Consider the following 23,996-nt stretch of genomic DNA (forward strand, 5'->3'; position numbering starts at 1 on the left):
ACTAGACTTATGTATGCTGTCAAGCTGTTTGGACGTATCATAATTGAGCTCCCAAAAAATATAAAAAAAAGGTTGAACATTTTCTGGAAAAAAAAAGACTTGTAAAATATTGTATAAAAAAAACAAAAAAAAGCAGTCCATGGAATTTGCCCAAAGATGGAGTGTCAAGCTTCACCCCGTCCATCAATACAACCGTCTAGAAAAACGGCCAACGGCAGACTTGCCATCGTTGACTTCAAAGATTCCGGCGAACCTAGTGAAATTAAGAGGAAGACGGCCAAAAAATCGTCCAAAGAAGATAAACCCAGCACCAGCGCTGCAGCTCGAGCCAAGCTGGATGCGCTCAACAGGGCAGCTAAGTTTGGAGGCAGCTATTTCGCTCGCCTCTCTTCCGATGAAATTTAGGAAAAAGAAGCTAGCCGACAAGACGCCAAATACCGACGCTCCCAAGGAGATAAAGCCGCCTACCATTTTTATACCCAATGTGACCCTTTCTAAACCCATCTCTGACGCCCTTGGCAACAATGTTGAAGTCACATTTAAAACCATCCTGAATAACACTACAAGAGTTATGACTCCGAACAAGGAGACATACACACAACTGAAGCAATTCCTCAGCGAAAATAATAAGCGATAGCACACTTTTCAGCCCAGAGACGAACGCGCCTACAGAGTAGTCATAAAAGGCCTTTACTTCTCCACCGACCCGAACGAGACTAAGGAGGGCTTAAGCTTGCATGGCCATTACGTTAGGGACATACACAATCCCAATTCCCGGTTGAGATTCCAATCCCCGGTTATGCAGCACCGTTGTCAAGGTCGAGCCGCCAATCAAGTTCAACGACGTGCCCCAATGCTATCGCTGCCAGGCGTTTGGCCACACCCACCGCTACTACCAAATGGAACACCTATGTGTCAAGTGCGGAGAACGCCACCCAACCGCTGAGTGCAAGAAAACTTTTAGCGAACCACCCCTTTGTCTCCACTGCAATGGGTCTCACACAGTCTCAAACAAAGGTTGTCCAGCCTATAAAAAGGCCAAAGGCGCATTTGCCGTAAAGCCGACAGTGCCACGAGGCCAGCAAGCCCATTTCAGCAAGGGTTAACCCCAACTTTAGCTATGCCAGCGCTGCCAAAAGCGGAGTTCCTCAGTTTAACATCAATGCCAATCCCGATCCTAGTCCTACAAGCAATCCTATGGATGCCTTAATGGCAAGAATGGAGTCAATGTTCGAGCGCATGCTGGAGCCACTGTCTGCAGCTCCCTATGCAAGCGGGACTAGACGTCACAGTTTGGAACGCCAATGGTCTGGTCAGTTCGAGACCAGAAGTCGAGCTATACTGCAAGACCAATCAAGCCGACGTTCTCCTTATTTCGGAAACGCATTTCACCAACCACCCGAATGGCAGAGGTCGCGGCTATTCTGATTCGAAGCAGCATAAAATATGAGGCACTTCCTGCCATTCGGGCAGGTAGTCGATCTCATTTCGGACCACAGCGCCTTCGCCGTTTCGCTTTACAGCCCTGCCCTGCTCAGATCAGCACGTAAAAGGCTAATCTTCAAAACAACGAATATTGGCAAGTACCAATCCCATCTCAACACCTTCACCGACCCAGCCTCCCTCTTGACTCTCCTCATGACATCGACACTGCCGTGGAAACAATGAACCGCTCACATCCAAGAAGCGGCATCAGCACCGAGACTCTCCAACCGCCCAAGAGCAACCGACAAAGACATCCCACTTCTGAAGACCCGAAAGTCGAAGAGCTCAAGCTCGTTAAGCGGGCGACTCCGGAGAGTATGGATGCTCTCAAGGAACCCAAGAGGCAAAACCCACCCTCAACAGAGCGTCTAACCTTCTGTCGGATACGCTGGCGAGCGTAAAGAAAGAGGCGTTTGACGGGTTCGTTGAGCAACTAGAGCCAGGCGACTCTCAACACAACCTATGGCGTGTCACCAAAAGGCATCAGTCGACCCCTGAAAGGACCCAACCCGTGAGAAGAACTGACGGCATCTGGTGCAGATTTGAGACGGACAGGTCCAACGCCTTTGCAGAACACCTAGAAGAGGTCTTCACGCCTTTCAATCGTAGCTCAGGACTGAGGACGCAGCGGAAACCGACCCAATTCGAAGAAACACTATCGAAGAACAGCCGAGTTCATCTCCATCATGAGCAACACCAAGGCCCCAGGCGATGATGGTATCAATGCAATTGCATTAAAAGCTGCTCCCTCCTCCAAGCATCCAGCTAATCAACAGAATCTACAATAGATGCTTGGAGATAAGGTATTTTCGGTCCACTTGGAAACGTGCCCAGGTAACTATGATACCTAAGCCTGGGAAACCCTAAGCGAATCTTTCGTCCTACCGACCAATTAGCTTGTTACCAATGCTCTCCAAAATACTGGAACGAGTGTTTTTGAGCAGAGCACTGCCAGTACTGGACGAGGTCGAACTAATCCCTGATCACCAGTTTGGCTTCAGGCGCCGACATGGAACACCTGAGCAGTGCCATAGGGTCGTGCAGTACATTCTGGACGCTTTTGAAACCAAAAAGTACTGCATGGCCGTCATGCTGGACGTCAAGCAAGCCTTCGACCGGGTGTGGCATCCCGGACTCCTCTATAAACTTAAAGCAGCCTTACCTCGACCATACTTTCCCATTTTTGAAGTCTTTTTGTAAGACCGTAAATTTGCGGTAAGATGCGATGAAACCATCTCAGAGCTTAGAGTAGTCACGCCGGAGTTCCCCAAGGCAGCGTTCTTGGACCGCTGCTATACAATGTCTACACGGCTGACCTCCCCGTCCTGCAGAAGCAGTACCTGATGGCTGCTACTTATGCAGATGACACTGCATTCTTGACCGCTTCTTGACCGTCAATGCAAACACATCTCGACCTGCTCGATAGATAGCAAAAGCGATGGAATACGGTTTACAACGAAAAGTCCACCGCCACCACATTCTCTCTCCGCCCAATCCCGCAAGAAGATACTTCAAAATACCTGTGTGAACCCCACTTGATCAGAGGATCACCTGGAGGCCCCATCTATTGAAGAAGAGAAAACAGGCTGATGAAAGACTTAGATCCTTCTACTGGCTGATGGGTCTAGTATTACGTAGTTCTACATGCATTACTAATGATAAGTGAAGTCGATGTTAAACCAAGTTAATTGTTGTCCGCAATGGACAGTTTTAAATACAAATGTACCCTACTACTAAAAAAAAAAAAACTATGTATGCTGATGATGTTAGTTAAGCTCTATTTTTCTTTCTCTGACTTCCTTCATAGACATCTGCAATTTGACCTTGATGAAGTTGTGGCGCTCTAATAATCTCCTCTCACTAAACTACTCAAAGTGCAAGGCTATGAAGTTTAATCGTAGCATGCCTCATGTCATCTTGTACCCACTTGGGAATTACTTTTTAGATCGTGTTTTCCATAATGAGTGATCTTGGAGTTCTTTTCGACCACAAGCTGTCGTTTAATGAACATATTCTAACACATATGAACATTTACTAAGAAGTATTAAAAGCAGTTTCTTTTATTTGACTTAAAATACTTAAACTGGGACTCAGATGGTCTCCTTCCACCATATTGATGTCGGCTAAAGTTATTAGACCTACCACCATTGTGGTACCTACGTTGTACTTGTGCTGGACCCCTGGCTCATTCATAAAATCATTCTCGGTCAAGTTCACTCGAAACTTGTACTGAAAAAGAAACTTTTTCTGTTCCAAACAGGTCAACCAGGTACTTCCGACCCCTTTGGTTACCAATTTGCAGATCTAATTTTGCGAATTATAAATCGTTTTCGCGTTATGTGTATAAATTATAACCTATTGTCGCATTTATTTTCCCCTGAGTTAACCCTAGATGTAATAAAATCTAAATTGATTGTTTTACTATTAGAATAATTTATCATAACTCTAAATTATAATTAATTTAAAAAATTTTATGAATAACAGTTCATTGTTACATTGAATAAATAAATAAAATTCTGAGATATTCGGAAGCCGAATTTTTCTCAGGTGGCGAGATATAAGCGGCTGCATTATTGTCGGCTGAGTAGGCCACAAGTAGTTCGCCACAAGCACGCAACAAGCACTAAAAGAGGATTTTTTTACGTTTTGGAGACTCATTTAGTAGTGGAAGCCTACTAAAACTGTGTACCGAGCGCACAGAGTTGGTAATTTATTTTATGGAAAACCACTGATCAACTCCTTGAATCCACTTTTAGTCTGCCTCATGAACGATCTCATTTCGTCCTAAACAGCACGACAACCAGTGGAGACCAGACCTACGTGAAATAGCATCCGAAACTGAGGCCGTGAACCCGGAACACTTAACGTGGTTAAAAACGTTAAATTGCAAAGAATAGAGAAGATTCTTATCTCTAAGACTAAATTTTCAAGAGTCTGAATAACTTTTTTAAATTTATCGTAAAAAACCAAGGGTTTTCAATTCTTAATAACTTAAAGACTTATTTTAATTAATAAAACATAAAAAATTGGTGTCATACAAAAAAGCAATTAAAATTGTCAGTCTAACTTTTTCCAGCGCAATTTCAATTGAATCGCTTCGGAATCAGTGAGCGGAAAACATGTGAGTTTTTACAGCGGTGTATGAAATTTAGAGATTTGAGTGATCGATTTGGCGGAATTTATTTTTATATAGGCAGATGGATATATTTAGATAGATTTTTTTGTATTGTTGGGCATCACGTAATGAATTATATATGATGATCCAGTTACAGTTTTTTAGTAAAAAACAGATGATATAATGTAAATTAAACTTCCTATATAAGATTAAGGTAACAAGCTAATATGAAACTATGCTTTACTCAATATTTGATGCCTTGTCATGGAAATTGATGTTGCTAGTGTAAAAGAAGCATTAGGCGAAAATACTGCGACTTTCGTAATGTTATAACGTTGATTATCGTCATTCAATCGTTTAACAAAATAAAAACTGTTAAAAAAGTGAATTAGGAAAAACTTATACATTTATGTTTATTTGGAATTGCAAAGTATGACTCGAATCGTTTAATTGGTTATTTGCATTTTTATAAGTGAACACAATACATGGTTAATAAAAATACACAATTATTCTTTCGTGAATAAAGTAAATAAGTTGTTAACTAAATAAACAATATTTTAAGAGCATGGCGGACTTAGAAGCTGTTTTGGCTGATGTCAGCTACTTAATGGCCATGGAGAAGTCTAAATGTACTCCTGCCGCAAGAGCCAGCAAAAAACTGACTTTACCGGATCCCAGGTATCCAATTTAAAAAGCTGCATGTCAAATGTACCTGTACATTCACAAATGTATGCACATATGTATGTTATGTTTATGAATGTACGTTCTGGTCAATTGTTTACATGCATGTATAAGTCAAAACACGGACACAGTTAATATTAATTAGTTTAGATAGCATTCTGTACCAATCTTAATGTATATGTTATTTTTTGTTCAAAACCTCTTAACTTATAAGTTATTTATTTAAAACTTGTAAATATTTGTTAATTTTTTAAGTCTTATTAAATAAATATAACGAATTAAATTTCTAATAAACTAAAATTTTAAAATATATACATATGTGTTTAGTGTGAATTTATTTAGTAAAATGTGTTTCCAATCGAGTTTAGATGTGGGAGTTTTTCCACACAAAAGAGGGAAAGGAGTCCAACTGAAAGGGACTCCTACATACATACATACATACACTACTGTCCAAAATAATAAGTACACAGATATAGTGTTTATTTGTTTGGATATAACTCGATTTTTATGCAATGCACACCCGTCAATTTTTTTATATTTATAAGTTACAATGTTACACAATTTCTAAAACAAAATTGAAATATGGGCACCTCGTGTATTCAATACTAAGCTTAATTTCTGCTGGGTGGGCGATTTTGGTCTGGTCAAAATAATAAGTACACCTGTGTATTTGATAAATTTTAAAGGATTAAAGCTAGATTCGAGTTAAGATTTGTTGGTTTTTATTATTTCCTAGCATATTTAAGGATATCCCAGGAAAAAAATTCTATAGTTGGGGCAAAAAAAAGAATTGTACAACAGAAAAAAGAAAAAATTGCTTTTAATTCTGCAAAAGGAAGGATAAAGCCTTCGGGAAATCGCTAAAAGACTTTGGCAGTCATTATTTTTGGTCCAGAATGCCCTAAAATTCAAGGTTCAATTCGAAACCCGAGTTCGGAAGAAGAAATTCTGTCAAACGACCGACACCCGAATCCTAAGTCTTTGCTGCTCATCCATTGCTGCTCATATTGACCATTAAATATCGTCTAGATCAGTTCGTCGTAGACTTACTAATGCTGGCTTACAAGCACGCATCGCCAGAAAAGTTCCTCTCCTTCGAGGGAATAATTTAAAGATGAGGAAACAGTTAGCCCAAAATCGTTTGGCATGATCTGGACAGAGGGTTCCAAAAGTGGAATAATGTCCTATGGAGCGACGAAACAAAATAAATCTATTTGGTAACGACTCCAGATAGAATGTAAGACTTGTTTCGTCGACCCAAAGGCAAAGAATTCAACGCCCGGTACTGGAAATAGACCGTTTTAAACACGGAAGCGGAACATTATGATTTGGGACTGTTTTTTCTTGGCATGGAGTTGTCCGATTCATCGGATTACCGATACTATGACCCGATTTGGGGATAAAATACATTGTCTGACATAATGCTGAGGAAGACATTGCCCTTGAGACGGGTCTTCTACAGGACAACGACCCAAAACACACATCAAGGGCTGGTCAAGGGTTAGTTTCACCGAAAACAAGGTGGACATTATGAAGTGGCCAAGTCAAACTGCAGACTTAAACCAAATATAAAACCTATGGGAGAGCTTAATTGTCGGATTGGCACAAACACATTCCAAATTAAAGAAGAATTGCAGCAATTCGAAGAGAAGACAGGTTTGGAGACGTGCCGTAAATTAAATGCCCAGCATGCCGAAACGAATAACAAAAGTTCTACAAAATAGGGGGGGATATACAGGGTATTAGCATAAGATTACTATAAAAAAAAAGAATTGAGAAAGTGTTTTTTATTTTTAAGTTAGAGGCTTTGAAGAATTGCTGTACTTATTTTTTTGACCAACCCTTTTTTATGTTTTATTAGGTTTAATCCACAATAAATTCTACAGATTTCGTGAAATATTCTTATGTTAAGGGGGCAGGATGGTTTCAGAGGCTGAAAAATAGCAGATTTTTGCGATTTTTTTTTTGTTATGTCTGAGTAAATATATCAATTCAATTTTTTTACACGATTAATGGCTATATTTGGAGAGTATCTAGGAATTTTTATTTTAAGAAATAATTATAATTTATCCCGTGACGGGCAGTCGGCCGGAGTCGCTTCCAAAAAATTGGTCTCTTGCTGTGCGTAAAGTCTGGCTTACAGTGTTATCGAAAATAAAAAAATTGAATTGATTTACTTAAAATTAGTTTCTTGTGCGGATGAACGAAACCATTTTGAAAAATATGCGATTTTGAATTTTTGGCGCGGTTGTAAAGTCGGAGGTACCATTTTTACATAAAAATCCGCCCATTATTGCCCGTAAAAATGGTAAAAAAAAAAAATTTAAAAAAAAAGCGTTCCGCAAGTATTTATTGCATTAAAGATGTGTGAAAAATTTTATTTAGATCCGAGCATTTACTTTTGAGTTACGTTACGCACCGACTTGAAGTTGTTTTGAGAAAAACGCGTCTAAAGTTTTAAAGCAATGGAAAGTATATGGAGAGAAAGAAACTAGAAAATCGGTATCTCAGCAAGTTTTAGTCCGATCGGACATGAAACTTTCTCAGGATATTCCTAAGATAATGTTCTATTATATAAAAAATTCCTGAAAAAAAAATTTTTTTGAAGCCTCAACCATCCTGCCTTCTTAAGTATTTTTATAATCAGCATTATGCCAGAAAACTAAAATAAATTAGAATTGGCTCGTTACGGTAATAAAAAAAAGATTTACCTGACATAGAAGAAATCTTATGAGCATGTACTATTATTTTGTCCAGCAGTGTATGTATGTTCATATTTCAATATTGCCTTTCCATAGTAAAACTATACATATGTATGTACATACATAAATCCGCACCCTGTAGTACTGAAATTACTGTGGACGGATGTCCACGAGGTTACGACCTGCATGCCTTGGCGTGGCGCGGAGGAAACTCTATATATAGCCGAAGAATTATAAATTTTCTGTAGGCAACCGATCTAAATTAATGATATACGAATCGAAAGGGTATTGTTTCAATTAGATAATTTTTGTCGAAAACCTATTCCAAAAGTTATTTGGTTTGGGAGCAAATTAGGGTGAAAGTAAAAAAAAATTTTTATCACTAAAATGGGGCTGGTGGACACATTTTAGTCCCCAGATAGAATATTTTTATATATTCGCATCTCTAGAGTTAAATACGCGTCGATTGGTACCTCAATCGACCCGACCCGAAAAAATTCGATTTTTTCTTCTTCTTCAAAATGAAGCCGATTGTCGGTTTGTCGGTTTGTCTGTTTGCACTATTTTTATCTTAAAAAAATCCTGAAAAAAATTGGAAAATGTTTGTTACTATCACATGAGCAACTATTGTTCTACAACTTTTTGAAATACCTTAAACTTACGTCAAAAAATTAAAAAACTTTGTTAATGAAAAAAATTCATAACTTTCTAATTAGAAAGATATTAAAAAGAGCTTTACACCGTTGAAATGGTTTTTTAAATATCAATTTCACTTTCTTTGAGACCAAACGTCTATAAAGTACACAAAAAAAAAAAAAACTGAAAATAAACTTTTTTTTTTAAGAATAAAAAATATTTTTCAAAATTTGGTCGACTGATCCTTTTTATATTTGCACGTGGAGATAGCTTTTGAGATGACGCAACTTTTAATATATCGCTCATATCTGGCAAAATCCGTTAACTCAAGATATAGTCTGTAAGTGCAGCTACCATTTTGTACAGCCTCCTGTGAAGCTTGCATTTACTTATTACATGTGTGTGTATTTGATTGGCGATTTTGCTTTTTTGGGTCTGTATATATTTGGTCTATACTCTAAAAAATATGGAGTATATCTTTTCAGATTTAGTTTATTTATTTTAAAATAAAATCCAACTAGAAAAGGGCTTAAAAAAGTAAAACGTAAATCATTGACTCAACTTGGACTCGAACCCAGGCCCTCCGTGTTAGGAACCACGACGCTCTTCCACTCGGCTAACCTCGACTTCGTTGCTTGATGGAAACTTTCGATGTAATTTCTGCTTTGTGTTTCAGTGTCTCATGTCCTTAATGAGAAGAATGCAAAATTTTATTAGTAGAAAAGTTTTATATGCATATGCCCCCACTGAGCATATAATGCATATAAATAAAACTCTGATTTACTTAAATTACAGCACCACCGTTTGGGCCAAATCATGAGTTAAAAGCTAAAAAAAACCAGGCAAACCAACTCCGCCAATACTGTTCTAATATTTATTATTTTTATATCGCACACCCAAAATAAATTTGTTACATTCAACAATTGGTTTAACTAGAAAAACTGGAAAAACGTAATTTCCAGTTTTTTTTAACTTTTTATCTTTGCGTATTTATTTTGATATAATAACATGTTTATTATATGATTGATCGGATATGCCATAACTTTGTTTTTATACTTTTGCAGAGGGTATTATAAATTTGGTCAAAAGTGTGCACGCAGTGAAGGAGACATCTCCGACCCTAAAAGTATATTATTCTTGATCAGGATCACCTCCTGAGTCGATATGAGAATGTCCGTCTGTCTGTCTGTCGGTTTCTACGCAAACTAGTCTCTCAGTTTTGGAGCTATCGAGTTGAAACTTTGCACACATCCTTTTTTCCTTGCAGGTAGTATATAAGTCGGAACGGCCGGGATCGGTCGACTATATCCTATAGCTGCCATATAACTGATTGATCGGAAATGCCATAACTTGGTGTTTTTTAAGTTAGAAAGATGGGGACTTGGTACAGATTACTTTTTGGGCAAAATAATTCGATATGCTAAATTTCATAAGGATCGGCCGACTATATACGATCCGCTATATATCTAATAATATAAGATGCGTGGCGCCACCTAGCGGACTGCGACTGAACTGCAAGGGTATATCAACTTCGGCTCCGCCCGAAGTTAGCTTTCCTTTCTTGTTTTTTTATAAGTTAGAAGGATGGGACTTAGTACAGATTGCATTTTGGGAAATCTTATCCGATTTGCAAAATTTTATTAGGATAATTGGCTTAGCTTTGTTGTATTTGAAGCTAGAATGATGGGACCGTCTACGGTTTCGTTTTGGGCAATCTAATCCTATGTTCATAAGAATCGGCCAACCATATCCTATACCTGCCATATAACTGAACGATCGGAAATGGCACAACCTTTCTATTTTTAAAGATGCTTGGGGCTGTTTCCAATATTTTTATTAGAAATTTTGTTGATGGACAACTATATAGGATCCGATATATATAATAATAATATAAGCTTCTGCTTAACTGCAAGGGTATATCAACTTCGGCTCCGCTTGAAGTTAGCTTTCCTTTTTTGTTTTTTTTTAAATAATTTAGTATATATTGGAACTCTCATAAGGATAGGCATCTGTAAATCTCATCTGTTAATTTGTTAAAATAATTTGGTTTTCCCACAACACGAAAAAATGTTGGATTTTAAAATAAATTTTTGGGCAAAATTTTTAATTAAAATTTTTAACTAAACCAAATTCCAAAACCTTTGTAAATTAAAAATACGTATAACTTCAGAGCCACTGAAGCTATCGAAAAATTCTTTACGTCTTTGGAAAGGTTTTAATTATTCCACCTTCTAGAATGTCAAAATCTATAGAGTTAAAAAAAAAGAGTTTTGATGTTTATCCTTACAATTAAAGTATTGCTAACTGTGTGAATCGCTGTCCAGAGGTTACTTCCATATATATATATATTCTATATATTATGCGTTCTGTTTTAAATAATTGAAGATCAATATATACAAAAAAACAACTGATATCATATAAAAAAACCTCTTGACGAGGTAAAGTACCGGTGACGAACCTGCATGCGAACCCAAAACATCTGATATCAATTTTAGTGACGAAAATATGCTATATAGGTGTACAAAATTGCATATAAAAAATATTCTTGTTCGGCACGTGCAAGAAAAACAAAAAAAAAATCAGTCACGTGCCGAACAAGAATATTTTTTATATGCAATTTTTTTATATGTTTGCACTATTTTTTCTTGGCAATCCTGAAAAAAATTGGAGATGTTTGTTACTATCATATGAGCAACTATTGTTCTACAACTTTTTGAAATACCTTAAGCTTACGTCACAAAATTAAAAAACGTTGTTAATTAAAAAAATCATAGCTTTATAATTAAGAAAGATATTAAAACGTTTAACTCCGTTAAAAAGGTTTTTAAATATCTATTTCACTTTCTTCGAGACTGTAACACCGCACCGCTTCCATTAATTTACACGCTCAATTATGCGTTTTACAATGTTCTTTATTTCCACTCTCCGATCGCCACGGGTTTCAACTTAAAAACTAAACTCGATACATATAAGAATAGAGAGAGAGTCATTGAGATGAGAGTGCCGCTCTCTTGAAAGATATCAATGCTGGCTTAGCATCTCGCTGCCGGTTCCCATATCCCTTCCTTCCTCACGAGCTTCAGTTTTAATCCCTCCGGGTTAGATTCGTCCTTCCTTCCAGGGGTTTGTTGCTTGGTTGGTACTGAAACTGAAACGGAGTCCGCATCGATGTCCTCGGGTGATTATTTTTCTTTGGGAACCTTCTTAAGGTGACTAACGTTCCTCATCAGCGTTCTGCCTTCCCCTACTACCTGAACTAGATCACCTGTCCTTTTCACCACCTCATATTCCGTGGTGTCCTAAATCCTGTATACCCGGGATCTTATCCCGAATAATTCGGTTGAACATTAATTTTGTTGGAGGCGTCCCTGTCGTCTCATGAGGCGTGACATTGTACATGAGTGCAAAAGTTCGGACTTCATCTTTAAGGTCCTTTTTGTGCATATGGGCTATCTTAAGACTCTTGACTAGGGCTTTATTCATATTTTCTACTTCGCCATTTGCCTGTGGCCAATAAGGTGGTGTTGTGATTTGCTCAAAGCCGCATGATTTGCAATAGTTCCGAAATTCTCCGCTTACGTACTGCCTACCATTATCAGTCCGTAACGCTTTTGGGTAACCCAGTCTACTAAAAATGTCCTTACATGCTTCAATAATTGATTGTGATGTTATTGAGCGCAGAAACTTAAACTCCATGTACCTAGAGTAATAGTCTATTAGAACTAATATGTATTCATTATTGGAAAGTGGCCCTAGTCGATCTGTAGCGACTGACAGCCACGGACCATTTGGAAACCTCTGTTCTCTTCATGGCGGTGGGACTTATTGCCTGGGATACCTAAGATGCAGTCTAGGACAATCCTCACAAATTTCTCAGTGTCCCTGTCAATTTTGGGCCACCATACCTTAGATCGTAGTCGCCGCTTCATTGCCGATTCGCCCGGGTGGCCTTCCTGGGCTTGCATCCAACACCGTCCGCCTTAGTGTCGTGGGGATGACAATGCGCACTTCCTCTCAGCATGATGTCGAAAGGGGTACAGTTTATTAGAAGTTGCAGGCTCCATGAACCCGGTTGAAGGCACATCATTGCGTCGACGATTTCTTCATCCTTAACGCTCTTTTCAGCAATTTCGGATATAGCTATTAGTGTGGTGCGGCATTCTCAATAACCCGCAGTATGCTGTGTTCGCCCTTTAATGTCATAAGAAAGTAGCCGGTTCTCCTTCACACAAACGGTTTAAACAATCAGCTATATTTTCCTTGCCCGTTTTATAGATTATTTTTAAATGGTATGCCTGAAGGCGTAGGAGCCATCTCTCAATACGCGCTGGAGGTTTGGATGTAGGCTTGAAAATCGCTTCTAGTGGCTTATGGTCCGTCACTAGTTCGAACTTGAGGCCCATTAGGTAAAAATAAAACTTCTCCACTGCCCAGACCAAAGCCAAACTCTCTTTCTCAGTTTGTGAGTAGCGTTTCTCTACATCCGTTAGGCTCCGACTAGCAAAAGCGATGATATTTGGGGTGAGGTTTTTTTAAATTGATAGTAGTACTGCTCCCAAAGCAATAGGGCTTGCATCAGCTATCAGTCGAGTTTTATATTTAGGGTCAAAGTATGAGAGACTCGGAATCTTAGTTAACGCTAACTTTAACTTGTGGAACACTTTTTCTTCAGCAGCTCCCCAAATAAACTTTTTGATCCTTCTTTAACAACAAACGTAACGTTTCAGTTAGATCCGCCAGGTCTGGAATAAACTTCCCAACGTACGTGACCAGCCCCAAGAAACTACGCGTTTCTTCTTTGTTTTCTGGGAGCTCGAAACGAAACCAATCGCCGATATTTTCTCAGGATCTACTTGATTCCTTTGTCTGTCAAGATGTGACCCAGGAATCTATATTGTTCGTCTTCCAAACACACTTTTTGTTGTTTAAAAGTACATTGTATTTCCCTAAAATCTCGCGAACCATTCTGACCGCTTCATCGAGCTCTTTTTCATTTTTCCCCAAAAATGATTACCAGGTGTGTTTGTTGAAGTTTGCCGGTTTCACTCAGAGATGTCGCTGGCGATATGTATACATTGAATAATTTCGCATCGATGTCATATTTTTCTTTGGACATTAAGCTTTGTAAATACAGAAGTTACAAAGCTACAAAGCTACATTCATCCAAAGTGATAGTGTCACAGTTGTTCATGTCAGTGAATATGTCCAGTTTTGTTCCAAATAAATCGCATTTGCGGCATTCGTTTGCTTCTTTTATTTCATCAGAAGAAAAAAGCAGTTGAAGCTCATCGTTGCTTGTAGATACTTATGGTGAATATGCTCCAGCGATTAGAACATGTGAGACGTGGTTTCGTCAATTCAAAAGTGGAGATTACGATTGAACAGACAATGAACATCCTGGTGCGGCGAAAAAGTTCGAAGACGAGGGAATTGCAGCGTTAGTGGATGAAGACCCAACCCAATCGCAAGAACAATTGGCCCAAACACTCCATGTGACCCGAGGAGCAATTAGCCAACGTTTAAAAGCCATGGGAAAGATCCACAAGTATGGAAAATGCGTACCACACCAACCGAACGATAGACAAATGGAAAATCGAAAAAAACCACTTGTGAATTACTGCTTCAAAGATTCGAAAGGAAATCTTTTCTGCATCGAATTGTCACGGGGGACGAAAAATGGATTTATTTTGAAAATCCGAAGTGGAAAAAAATCATAGCTTTCACCTGGTGAGGCCGGCCCATCGACTGCAAGGCCGAATCGCTTTGGCCGTAAGACAATGCTCTGTGTTTGGTGGGACCAGTGTGGTGTGGTGTACTTCGAGTTATTAAACCTGGTGAAACAGTTAATAAGGATCGCTACCGACAACAAATTATCAATTTGAATAATGCGTTGATCGAAAAACGGCCGGAATGGGCCCGAAGACATGGCAAAGTTATCTTACAACATGACAACGCGCCGTCTCATACCGCTAAACTGGTGAAGGGACACATTGAAAGAACTTGATTGGGAATATTATCGCACCCGCCGTACTCTCCAGACCTCGCCCCCGTCCGACTACCACCTTTTTGCATCGATGGACACTCAGTGGCAGAGCAGCGCTTCGCCAACTTTGAAGAAGTCCGAAAAATGGCTCGTCGAATGGTTTGCCTCAAAAGAAAAAAGTTTTTTTGGAATGGTATCCATAATTTGCCTGAAAGATGGGCGAAATGTGTAGAATCCAATGGTCAATACTTTGAATAAAAAATGTTCACATTCCCTTTAAGTGTTTTCTTTATCGAAAAAACCGGCAAACTTCACTAACACACTGGTATGTCGTCGATATACTTCATGACGTTGGAGCATGGCGCCAAGAGCCCTTCGAGGCGTCGTTGAAAAATTTCTGGAGCTGCGTTTATGCCAACCATCAATCTTTTGTATCTGAACAACCCCGATGTGTTATAAAGGTTGTTATTTATCTACTTGACTCCTCTAGTTCTAATTGATGGTACGCGTCTTTGAGATCCAACCGTGAAAACAACTTTGCATCCCTCAACCTGGTCATAAAAGCTTCGAAAGTAGGTAACGGGTAATTCTCCCTGCGGATCGCCCGATTTGCCTGTCTCATATCCCAAGCTCAGTCGGATTTCGCCGTTTTCTTTAAATGCTATCACTACGGGTGATATCCAAGGATACGAAAAAGGAGGCAATCAGCTTTGAGCCTGCCTGATCCCTATGGTGCCTCAAAACACAAGTGACGTTTAAAATTGTGTCTGAGACATATCCCTTAAATTGGTTTTGGGTCCTCGGTACGCACATTGAAAACAATTGCTTTCCTCGACTGAAGATCCATCCAATCGTCCTGCGATATAAGATTAAATCGAGATCCGGAATCGATTATCATGGCAACCTCTTCGCCTCCGATCCGGCATTTTATCCATTTTCTTGTTTGTTGTCACTGCTTATTTTAAAACAGCTTTCTTGATCGGTATTCTTGCCCGATTGGTTCTCGTCTTTAATCCAGCGCACATTCCTGCGTTTTACGTTTCCATTGTTCTTTCGATCATACGATTGCGGGTATGGACGTTTCAAAACCGTCCGGCATTTCCGGCCAAAATGTGCCCAGGACGGGGAGCATCGGGTTACATTTACTAAGTAGTCTTTACTAAGTCGCTATCCTCTTTATGACCCGACCGCCCACATCTACCACAATCACCATTATACATAGTCGCGTTTTCCAGTCTGAGTTTTATTAATAGTATCCGGGACCGGCTTCGATAGCATTAACTGGGACTGCTTACTGATCTCTTCGTCGACCTGGCACGCTTCGATGACTTCTCCTAACGTATGTTCCTTTCCTAACATCTTCTTTTTTATTGTCCGAACTAGCCCAAGTATCAATGACTTATCTTTCAAACATATCTCCTCCATTTCCGCGTTTCGTTGAACCGAAACTACATTTCCGAATTTGTTGTCGCAGCCGTAAGATGAACTTGCCAAAATCATCTCCTTCGTCAGGTGATATTTTCCTAAACAGGTGTCGCTCAAACGTCGAATTTTGTTTTGGTGAGAAGTACACTGCGTTTCACTTGAATAGCACACTTTTATATGCAATTTCAAATCTTGAAATCTTTTAACCAAAAAGAAAACTCACTGATGTTTAAGTTTCTTTTCATAGTGTAATCAATTTTAAATATAAGAAAAGTAACAAAACCTAAATTAAATTAGCAATTAATAAATGTTAACAAAAGAACTTAAAATCTTAAAAAGTTCCTCAAAAATTTTGTTTCACATGAATAGCACATCTTGTTTTTAAAGTATTTTTAACGAACTTAAACATTAGGAAATGTGTTTTTATTTAATAGTGAGTATTCTAATATATATTTTTGTTAATTTAATAATGGGTTAAGCCCCCCTTATTCAATATAACCTCGTAGATCCTGTTGGGCAGCGAATCATATAGACTTTTTATATAGTCTAGGGATATTGTAGCCCAGGCTGATCTGAATGGCTTCAATAAGATCTTCTTTGTTTTAAAATGGTTTGCCAGACTCATTAACCTTTCTGGCCAGTCATCCCCAAACATTTTCAATTATATTCAGATCCGGCGAGTATGGTGGCCAATTCAGACTATCAACATTTTTATCTTTTAAAAAAGATTTTACAATACGTGCAATATAATTGGGGTATTGCCGTGCTGGAATGTCTAACGCAAATTATTTAAAAAAATTTCCAATGGTGGAAAAGCTTTTTCCAGGACGTTTAGGTACGCTTTTGCGTTCATGTTTGAGGATAAGAATGGGAGTTCACAAGTCCCATAGTAAGATATGGCTCCCCAAACCATAAATCCGCCTAATCGACTATGTAAAAGCTCCAATTGATGCGTCCCTTTTCTCAGATCATGAAAGTAATAATTGTAGCCATCTGGCCCCTCCAAATTGAACTTTTCCATCAGAAAAATCTACGCGCTTCCACTCGTTACCCCATGACATATTGACGCGGCAAAAGGTCAACCGTGCTTCCTTTCGATTGGGGTTAAGCGGTGGTTTTTTTGTTAAGTTTCAAACGCTTAAGATGTTTAGCTTTCAAAATAACTCGCCAAACAGTAGTTTTGCTCGCGTCAACACCTGCTTTTTCCCTTATCTTGCTCACGGAGTCATAAGAATTCGAGGCTTCCCGCAGAATCGCACCTTTATCTGTCCCGCTAAGGACATTACTTTTGCGACCTTTTATATTTTTTCCATAGTTTAATTTGTTGTTGATAAAATTGTATACGACTTTTCTGCTTCTTCTAGTTTTTTTCGCAATATTGGCTACATAATGGTCACAATAAATATAGCTTTGTATTTGGATCGGTTCTTTGTGACTTAGTGACGTTCCACGACCCCTAGTTGCACAAAATGATTAAACTATGTTTAAAATTCACAAATTAATCAAAAAACGTTTATGATTCAATCTCCTTGGCTGCTGAAATGACACTCAATCTAAAATGTGCTATTCAAGTGAAATAAAAAAGGTGCCAGTTATTGAAGCAAGTTGAAAAGAAAATTATGGTAAATTTAAACGTTACATTTTCAGACTTCCAATTTTTGTTTAAAGAGAGTAGATAAGGATACGAATTAAAAAGAGCAACAATCATTGCATTAGATCAAGCAATTGTTGAGAGATCAACAAGTAATTATGAAAAATTGGGTGTGCTATTCAAGTGAAACGGAGTGTATATTGTTAATTATCGACTAGTATAGCAAAAACATTATTATCCTCTTCTTCATCATATTCTACTATAGCCCCCGGAAGTGCATACGCAACCGTTTGCAATTGTATGCCACCTAAATGCAGCAACTTCGTGCTCTTTCTTGTAGTGGACTTGATCTCATCCACCTCCAAATATATTTTGAAAGCTCGAAGCCAGTTCTCCCATTCTCTACGAAGAACGGACTTTTCCAAATTCTCACATAAAAAAGATTTTATAATGTTTTCAGCCATCACAATTAATGCGTGCAGCATTGAGAACGAGGACAAAACAAATATTTTTTTTTTACATATATGCTTCTGTTGAGCCTATTCTATCTATTTATTTCATGTGTATATATATATCTTATTTTATATACACTGACGAGCAAAACTGTATCACGAGTTCATTGGTGCAACTTCAAAGGTCTGTAACTTTTTTTCTAATGCACGCATTTTAAAAATCTTAGTCTTCGTTTATTGGTTATATCATATACTATTCCTAAGCAAAATTGAAAGCCATTTGTTATCAGTTAAAGAAAATGACACGCCAAACTGTAAAAAAATCAAATGTTACAGTTTTGCACTGTAGTTATTTTTTTAACAAATATTTTTTTAATGATTTTTTAATAATGAGTCTACATCCCCTTGGATTTTTTCAACTCTTCTATGCGATCGGGCATACTTTGGGTATACCGTTGTAACCATTTCCGGGGGAATAGCATTCCATATGTCCTGTGTCCATTCCACAACTCCTTCATTCCACTTGGAGGAACTGCATACTTCGCCAGCTGCGATTTCACGTGACTCCACAAGTTTTCTATTAGATTCATATCGGGAGATTATGATGGCCACTTCATAAATTGAAATTTCTGTTTTGAAATCCAATTTTTAACTAATATGGACGTGTGCTTCGGGTCGTTGTTTCGACAGAAAGACCCATATTCCAAGAACTTTTGGAAGATTTTCTTGCAATATGGCTAGATGTTGCTCCTTTCGCATATTTCCATCGATTAGCACCAAGGGACCAACTCTATTTGAGTTAATGCACCCCTAAACCATGATGGAACCGCCACCGTGCTTGACGGTTTGTCGCACATTCCTTTTTGATTGATCGTAGGATCCTTAGTACAATACCAGGAGCAAATATTTTTGTTTCTAAGGTTATATGATCAGATGAAACCAAAATTAATCGGTTCGAGTCAGATGGACGCTCCTAGTATTGTACTAAGGATCCCACGATTCAGTCACCACCATCCATCATAATGCTTGGTGCTAATCGATGGAATTATGCGAAAGGAGCAATATCTAGCCATATTGCAAGAAAATCTTCCAAAAGTTTCTTGGAAATATGGGTCTTTCTGTCGAAAAATGCGTTTTTCAGCAAAACAACGACCCGAAGCACACGTCCATATTAGTTAAAAATTGGATTTCAAAACAGAAATTTCAATTTATGAAGTGGCCATCACAATCTCCCGATATGAATCCAATAGAAAACTTATGGAGTCACGTGAAATCGCAGCTGGCGAAGTATGCAGTTCCTCCAAGTGGAATGAAGGAGTTGTGGGAACGGACACAGGACATATGGAATGCTATTCCCCGGAAATGGTACAACGGTATACCCAAAGTATGCCGATCGCATAGAAGAGTTGCAAAAATCCAAGGGGATGTAGACTCATTATAAAAAAATCATTTGTAACGAACTGTTTTGCTATGTTTTGCTCGCAACAAACGCCGCGACTAGCTCACTGAGGTTGAGGGTACGTTCCACCGAATTTATAGATTCGACGTGATTGCCCGAGCCCAGAAATAACACGTTATTGCTTCTTTTCAAATAAATCCCCTTATTGTAATAAATTTACAAAGGAATAAAGAGAATCCTCACCGGCTGTCTGGCTCAGCCGACCGACCGCTCGCCCTCCCGTCGATCCCCGATCCCTGCTCCGGGTTGGTGCCAATACGCTCCCAAAGCTTGCGCCCGGCAGGTCGTGCGGTCTTGGTGCCTGGCGCCGAAACGGCTCTCGGTTCCCTTCGTTCGGACTCACGGACTCTGGTTGCGGGGCCTGTGTTGCTGCTTGTTGTCTTCTGCTGCCGCTGCCTGTCCGTCGCTGCTGCTCCCTCGTCGTCGCTGCTCTACTGTTGCCGTTACTCTCCTCGTCGTTGCTGCTTCTCCGTTTAGGGTGCCGTGGACCTCGGAACCCTTGGCTTGCCTGAATTTGCCCTTCGCTGTGGCCGGCACCTAACCCGTGGTTAACAGACCGAGTGGCTCACTCTCCCAGGCATACGCCGGGCAGGATATGCTCCTCGCTGCTTAGCGGCCGCATCAGGGCACGAAGGGCCTTCCTACCGTACAGGACACGCCCCCGGTCGCGTTCGCCACTCGCCTCCAAACACCTGCGTGCCTACGCCCCGCAGGATCTATGGTAGGCCAGAGGTTTGGGCGTCGCGTCTCCTTTGACTCCAGGTGATCAGCTGTGCATACGCTCCAGCGCCTGGATCAGGATTCGCTTGACTTCCCGGGGTGTCCCTGCCTGGTTTCACTATTGGGCTTGAGTTTCCCGGGTTGGCTATCCCTCGCGTTACAGGATCACACCTGGATCGAACGGTCAGGAGCAGACAAGGCGTACGCCAGGCTGATCCGTCGTTGCCGCAACTACACCAGGATACCTGTCGTGTCCGGGAATAACTCCACCCGACTCGTTTTACCCTTGGGCCTTAGCTTTGCCGCGGATCCTTGATCCTTTTCCCCTTGCTCCTTGCTCGATTCGCGTACCGCCGCCGGACTTACCCACAGGGGGTCCTTAAGCTATTTGTCGTAGATCCTCGCTCACTCGCTTAATAGCCCGCACTTAGGACTGTCGGACTTACCCACGGGGGGTCCTTCAGCTTGTACTCCTAACTCTTCCAAGGAAACTTTCCAACTTGAATGGCAGACTTACCCACGGGGGGTCTTTCACTCACTCTCCCAGCTTCCCTAGAAGACTCGGCCTCGATTCGCTCCAAGGGCCCTCCTTATATAGTGCCAGAGGCGCCCGTTAATCCTTGCCAATCTACTTCCTGCCTTTAATCCTCCGCTCATTCACTTTCTTCGTTAGCTTTCTCCAATCCCGCCGTCTTTCTATTGGCGGGCTTTCTTTATTGTCCCTCCCCCGATTGCGCCGCTTGGGCCTCCGATCCGCATTATTTTTGTGCCGGTCATCGGACTTCGTCCCGATACCCCGCGATCCCCCCCTGGACATTCCAAATGCATTTCTGTGTTTTTGTGCATTTTGTAAACACAGCTGCGCAGTCGCCGGCCGCTTCGTTCCCCGCCGTCCCCGCTGTTTCCTATGACCTTTTTTTTTGTTTTGTTTGGGTCTCTCCCTCTGACCACTGTCAGATAGCTTTTTTTTTTTTGTGTTTTTGGGGCTCTCTCTGACCACTGTCCGATAGTGTTCTGTTTCTCTCTTTACTTTTTTTTTTGTTTGGGCGCTCTCCCTCTGACCTTTGTCAGATAATTCTTTATCCGTTTCAACCTTATTCAACCTTTGCTGAATATTATCTCTTTTCCTTTTTTTTTTCTTCTCTTTTCCTCAAGATTGTCCTTTTAGCTTCGTTTAGCACTTCTCGCCTTCCCCCTTGTTTACTCATTCTCTCAACCCAATGGAACCAAGCGGAGGAGGAGGTGCAAAACTAAGGGTTTCGTTTCACTTATTTTTTTTTTCTTTATTCTTTCTTTTTTTTCAAGCGTGGTCGATTTCCATTGATCGATCTTATCCAATTTGTATCGTGGTTATAATTAACTTTAACGACTTCAATTTAAATTCCATTTAGTTTACCTCGTCGCCAATGTAACACCGCACCGCTTCCATTAATTTACACGCTCAATTATGCTTTTTACAATGTTCTTTATTTCCACTCTCCGATCGCCACGGGTGCCAACTTAAAAACTAAACTCGATACATATAAGAATAGAGAGAGAGTCCATAGAGAGGAGAGTGCCGCTCTCTTAAAAGATATCAATGCTGGCTTAGCATCTCGCTGCCGGTTCCCACAGAGACCAAACCAAACGTCTTTATAGTACACAAAAAAAAATACACTGAAAATTAATTTGTTTTAAAAAAAAAAAATTATTTTTTAAAATTTGCTCATTTGATCCTATTTATATTGCATGTAGGATCTCAGATAGATTTGAGATGACGCAACTTTGATATATCGCTTATATCTGACAAAATTCGTTAACTTAAGATATAGTCCTGTAAGTGCAGCTACCAATTTAGTGCAGCCTCCTGTGAAGCTTGCATTTACTTTTACATGTGTGTGTATTTGATTGGCAACTTTACTTTTTGAGTCTGCATATATTTGGTCAATACCCTAAAAAATGTGGAGTATATCTTTTCAGCTTTTAGTTTATTTATTTAAAAATAAAATCCAAATAAAAAAAAGGCTTAAAAAGTTGAACAAAAACATTGGCTTAACTAGGACTCGAACTCAGGCCCTCCGTGTTAGAAACCACAACGCTCTCCACTCGGCTAACCTCGAACTTCGTTGCTGGCAAATTTAATTCTGTTTTTCTGCTGTAAAGTGTCTCATGTCTTTATGAGAGGACTTACAAATGCACAATTTTACGAGTATGCTTTATATGCATATGCCACCACTGAGCATATAATGCATATAAATAAAACACTGCTTCACTTAAATTACAGCCACCAACGTTTTTGGGCCAAATCATGGATTAAAAGTTAAAAAAAAAAACTAGGCAAACCAACTCCACCAATACTTTTCTAATATTTATTATTTTATATCGCAAACCCAAAATAAAGTGTTACATTCATTTGTCATCAATTTCATCAATTTGTTTAACTAGAAAAACTGGAGAAAACTTTTTTTTTATTTTTTAATTTTAAAAATATTCTATAGGCAACCGATATAAATTATCGGTATGAATTATCGCAAGGTATTGTTTCAATAAGATCAATAAGATATAATAAAAAATTTTGAATATAACAGTATATTTTGATACTGTGATATTAAACTAAAATTAAAGTAAACAAAAATCAACCCATAATAAAGATTTTTCTGCTTGGAATCGAACCCACGACCTTACAATTAAAGTTTTTCGCGCAAAATATTTAGAATGACAAGAAAATATTAGTGATTAATAACTTATATCGAATATGCGTAATTTTGAACTCTAGCAATTTCGAACCTTATTGAATTGTTTTTTTTTTCGAACGAAATTTGACATTACGACCGAAAAGGCGGTGCCGGGAATTTCAGTACTGCTGGGTATGGAGTAAATTCTTTCAACTTTTACTGTATTTGTCTATCGGACGACTATATCCTATAGCTGCCATATAACTGATTGATCGGAAATACAATAACTTTGGTGTTTTTTTTTTAGAGGGTTGGGATTTTCCACACATGTTATATTTGACCAACATATCTTATGTACAAAATTTCATAAGGATCGGCCGACTATATCCTATAGGAATTGGCATAAACTTTGGTGTTTTTTAAGTTAGAAAGATGGGACTTGGTACAGATTCTATTTGGACAAAATAATCTGATTTGCCAAATTTCATTAGGATCGGCCGACTATATACGATCTTCTATATATCTAATAATATAAGATGCGTGGCGCCACCTAGCGGACTGCGACTGAACTGCAAGGGTATATCAACTTCGGCTCCGCTCGAAGTTAGCTTTCCTTTCTTATTTTTTTAGATAATTTATTATATAGAGAAACTCTCATAAGGATAGGCCTCTCATCTGTTAATTTGTTTTAAACAATTTGGTTCCCCACAATTACGAAACAATTTTGGATTTTAAATATAATTTTGGGCAATTTTTAAACTAACCAAATTCCAAAACCTTTGTAAATTAAAAATACGTATAACTTCAGAACCACTGAAGCTATCGAAAAATTCTTTACGTCTTTGGAAATGTTTTAATTATTCCACCTTCTTGAATGTCAAAATCTATGGAGTTAAAAATAAAAAGTTTGGTGTTTATCCTTACAATTAAAGTGTTGCTAACTGTGAATTGCCCGTCTAGAGATTACTTTAATATTCTATATATTCTGAGTTTTATTTTAAATAATTCAAGATCAATATATACAAAAAACAACTGATATCATACAAAAAAACCTCTTGACGAGGTAAAGTACCGGTGACGAACCTGGATGCGA

General features: G+C 39.1%; 1 protein-coding gene across 1 annotated transcript in view; it reads left to right on the top strand.

The window, feature by feature from the left end:
• The first annotated feature begins 4,883 nt into the window (after positions 1–4,883).
• Positions 4,884–23,996, top strand: part of LOC6497632 (G protein-coupled receptor kinase 1) — a 213,302-nt gene continuing 194,189 nt past the window's right edge. The window contains 2 exon segments of the mRNA XM_044716065.1: positions 4,884–5,030; positions 5,163–5,278. Coding sequence (XP_044572000.1) covers positions 5,010–5,030; positions 5,163–5,278 — 137 coding nt within the window. The 5' untranslated portion in view covers positions 4,884–5,009.

This window comes from Drosophila ananassae, chromosome 3R (assembly GCF_017639315.1).
Source record: "Drosophila ananassae strain 14024-0371.13 chromosome 3R, ASM1763931v2, whole genome shotgun sequence".
In the NCBI taxonomy this organism is placed as follows: Eukaryota; Metazoa; Arthropoda; class Insecta; order Diptera; family Drosophilidae; genus Drosophila; species Drosophila ananassae.